The sequence below is a fragment of the Phytophthora infestans genome, genomic scaffold, assembly GCF_000142945.1.
Source record: "Phytophthora infestans T30-4 supercont1.1104 genomic scaffold, whole genome shotgun sequence".
In the NCBI taxonomy this organism is placed as follows: domain Eukaryota; phylum Oomycota; class Peronosporomycetes; order Peronosporales; family Peronosporaceae; genus Phytophthora; species Phytophthora infestans.
The window spans coordinates 1-3,096 of record NW_003302782.1 but is presented as its reverse complement, the minus strand read 5'-3'; the positions used below and the strand labels follow the sequence as shown (position 1 = coordinate 3,096).

The following is a 3,096-nucleotide window of genomic DNA, read 5'->3' as shown; positions in this document are numbered from 1 at the left end:
ATTTTGAGGTCTATTTTTGCGTATCTGCAACCATTGGTCTCCCAATCGGCCGTTACAAAAGGCTCTATATCTTGCAGAATTGTTTGCAATTGTGGGCTTGTCACGTACTAACATGCATACATATTCATTGGCAGAGCCGGGATAACAGGTGGGGATTTTCAGAACCGGATGGATAAATTCCAAATATTACCGCAATTTGACGATTGTTAGAAAAATATAAACTTGCTAAAAAGAACCCGTCAAAAGAATATCTAGAGTGTAAAGAACATACAACGGGTCAGCCGTTCATATTCCTAATCGGCTACAGCTTCATTGTCATCGACGGGCTACCACCCGGCCAAGTATTGAGCGCACTGATACCACAATGTTGTGCTCTTCTTTAAGACGCTGTGCTAACTGTGGTGCTGCAACAGGTTTTCCGCTCTTGTTCATTCTTGACACCGACTCACGCACGAGAGGCTGTATGCTTTCTCCATGTTTCGGAGGCCTCCCAGATGGTTTTGGACCTTCCATCTGTCATAATTAATTTGTCGACCACTGAAATGATAAATATCAATAATAACTGAAATGATATGAAGTACAGCCTACCGAGGTGAAATTCTTGTCGTGGTGCTGCTCCCAGTGCGCCCATATAGCTGAAATGGTGCCCGTAGCAAAGCCTAAACACTCTTTGACATGATAACGAACTCCTCCTTTCCATAGATGCGGTGCAGAGGCCTTCTTTTGGCGGAGGAACTCGTAGGTCTTCACAACCAAGTACTTCTCAGCAGCAGTCAATTTCTTACCGGCGACCATTTGAAAAGTAGTGAACATTATTAGATGCTGTGAAGTTCTTACGAGAATAAATAGACACCAAGCTATCTATTAAGGGGACACACAACGAAATCGGCTCTACGGTTGCGGAGTTACATTCCTCTAATTTAAGATAAAATATATTACCATTTTTGTCCAAGCCTTTTTGGCCGGGATAATACACGTTGGCCGATGCGCTTCTGACACTGTGCCATGCGGTGACCTGGCTCCTTACAGAAGAAGCACATGTTGCGTCTTTGGTACTCATCCCTTGAGATAATTCGACTGAACCCTATATCCATGGGTTCGGGTTGTGACTCACGAGTCGAAAACGGATTCGGGTTTCTAGCAAATCTACCAAATCCACGGTTATTCGTGGCCCGGGTTCGTTGAACTGCCAATCGGGAAAACCCGCGAGGTCCATGCACACTGGATAGGGTGTGCACGCGCGTACTCCATAGCCACGTTAATAGCTTGGTGCACAGTGCTGCACCGACGATACACAACCTCGGCTCGTGTCTGCGACACGAGACCGCGGGTGAAAAGCAGAATCTTGTCAAGCTCGCCCATGTCTTTGACACGACTGATGAGCTGTCGGTACTTAGTGACATATTCGGCGAGGTCACGACACTCACGCTGTTTTAGCTGGTACCGAGAGTCGCGCAGACGCTCTTGCAGATCAGGCGGGATGAACTCGCGGCGCAGAGCCGCAGCGAGCGCTGTGATGTCCACGATTTCATGTTCCTGTGTGACATACCACGCAGCCGCTTGTCCGGTTAGGTTAGAGACCATGATAGCGAGTACACGCTTGCGGTTATCATCATGCGTGTAGGCTATGTTCTTAGCTTCAAAGAACAACCTGGCTTGATCCAGGAAAAGCTCTAGGCTTTCACCAAGCGATCCACCATACTGATGCCTTCCACCCTACGTTCAGCAGGTGGCTTACTCTCGATCTTTTCCATCAGCTCCTGCTGCTTGTACAGGACTGAGGACACTTCTGCCAAAATTTGGGCAGCTACATTTGCGTCCATCTTGATTTCAGACGCTCAGAGGGCTTCCAGCACAGCTCTGTAGGCGGGCACGGTGGCACAACGCTACTTCTTTCTCCAGGGGCTTGCTTCACAAACCACTGCGGGCACAGAGGCTCAGCGCAACCCTTACTGCAACTTGCGTTTTTTCTGTGCACCACACCAAGCTCGTTACGAAGTGGTGTCCAATGTAGTGTGGTCCACATTTCCTTCAGCTGCTGACCAACAAGTGCTACCAAATGTTGGGTTCTGACACGGCGGGCTGGAAGGAATTGGAGGTTGCTGGAGGGTGCGGACGAGTAAAGCTGGGTAGACTGGTAGTGTAAGAAGTGGAAGTGAGGCCTTCGAGGCAAATTTGAAAGTGAATTCAGTTTATGACTAAGACTTGGATCTCTGGCTACACTGCGAGGCAGTAAAGGAGTCCGCCACTGAATCTTGGGCCTCATACGCTACTTCTTTGATATAACTAGCACACCACAGGACGATCTTGAATCTTGAAGAGTAGTAGGGAGAATAATCACGCGCCTTCTCCATCAGATTCGCGGTCATACAGGTAGCACCCAGTAGCTCCGTTCGGACGGAGGTATTCGTTCACACAAAGTAGATTCGCTTGCTGCAGGCAAGCAGGGCAGACGCAAGGTTGCGTGTGCAATCCTTACACACTACCCATAAAAGTTTACGTTGCCATAAAGCAAAGCAAAACCACGCATAGCAGTAACAGTTTCTGTCACTAGTCGCCAGTAGCTACTACAGGTGCAAACGGCATTGGCGTGTTGGCTTGGATTTTACTATTGGTGTGGAAAACTTCTATCGTACTTTTTCGAATATGAACTCGTACTTACTTGAATCGTAACACGTTCAGAAATGCGATCGGAATGATCGGAAAGCGGTGTTCCAATCCAGCACTATTAATAGTTCGGGTCTGAAATAACCCTTGCGCATGTGGATCAGCTACGTGGATGGTGTGGTGGTCAGTCATCCGTCCAGTCATTCTCGCCCCTCACCTTAAATTAAGGGTCCTGAAAACGATTTTATCCTTTTATCAATCCGTTTTCCTGTCAGTACCGTGAATGACATCAACAAAACATGGAATCCGCTTTTGTCATCTTTACACAGTCAGACATTGTTAAAATGTGTGTTTTTGTCTTGAATTTAGCTGAAAACTGACACGTTTTGTCATTTTTAAAAATGTACCGGTAAATGTGGATTTTTGTCGTTTTTTTGTCATCTACGGAACGGCTATCCTTTAAAACCTAGTTAAAATACTACTACACGA

General features: G+C 46.9%; 1 protein-coding gene across 1 annotated transcript; it reads right to left on the bottom strand.

Annotated features, from left to right (window-relative positions):
- Nucleotides 1-1,161: 1,161 nt before the first annotated feature.
- On the bottom strand, nucleotides 1,162-1,716 carry PITG_22045 (uncharacterized protein; the record flags this gene model as incomplete). Its single annotated transcript, XM_002894688.1, has 1 exon — nucleotides 1,162-1,716. A coding segment is annotated over one exon (555 nt), but the record flags the coding sequence as incomplete, so codon positions are not given.
- Nucleotides 1,717-3,096: the final 1,380 nt, after the last annotated feature.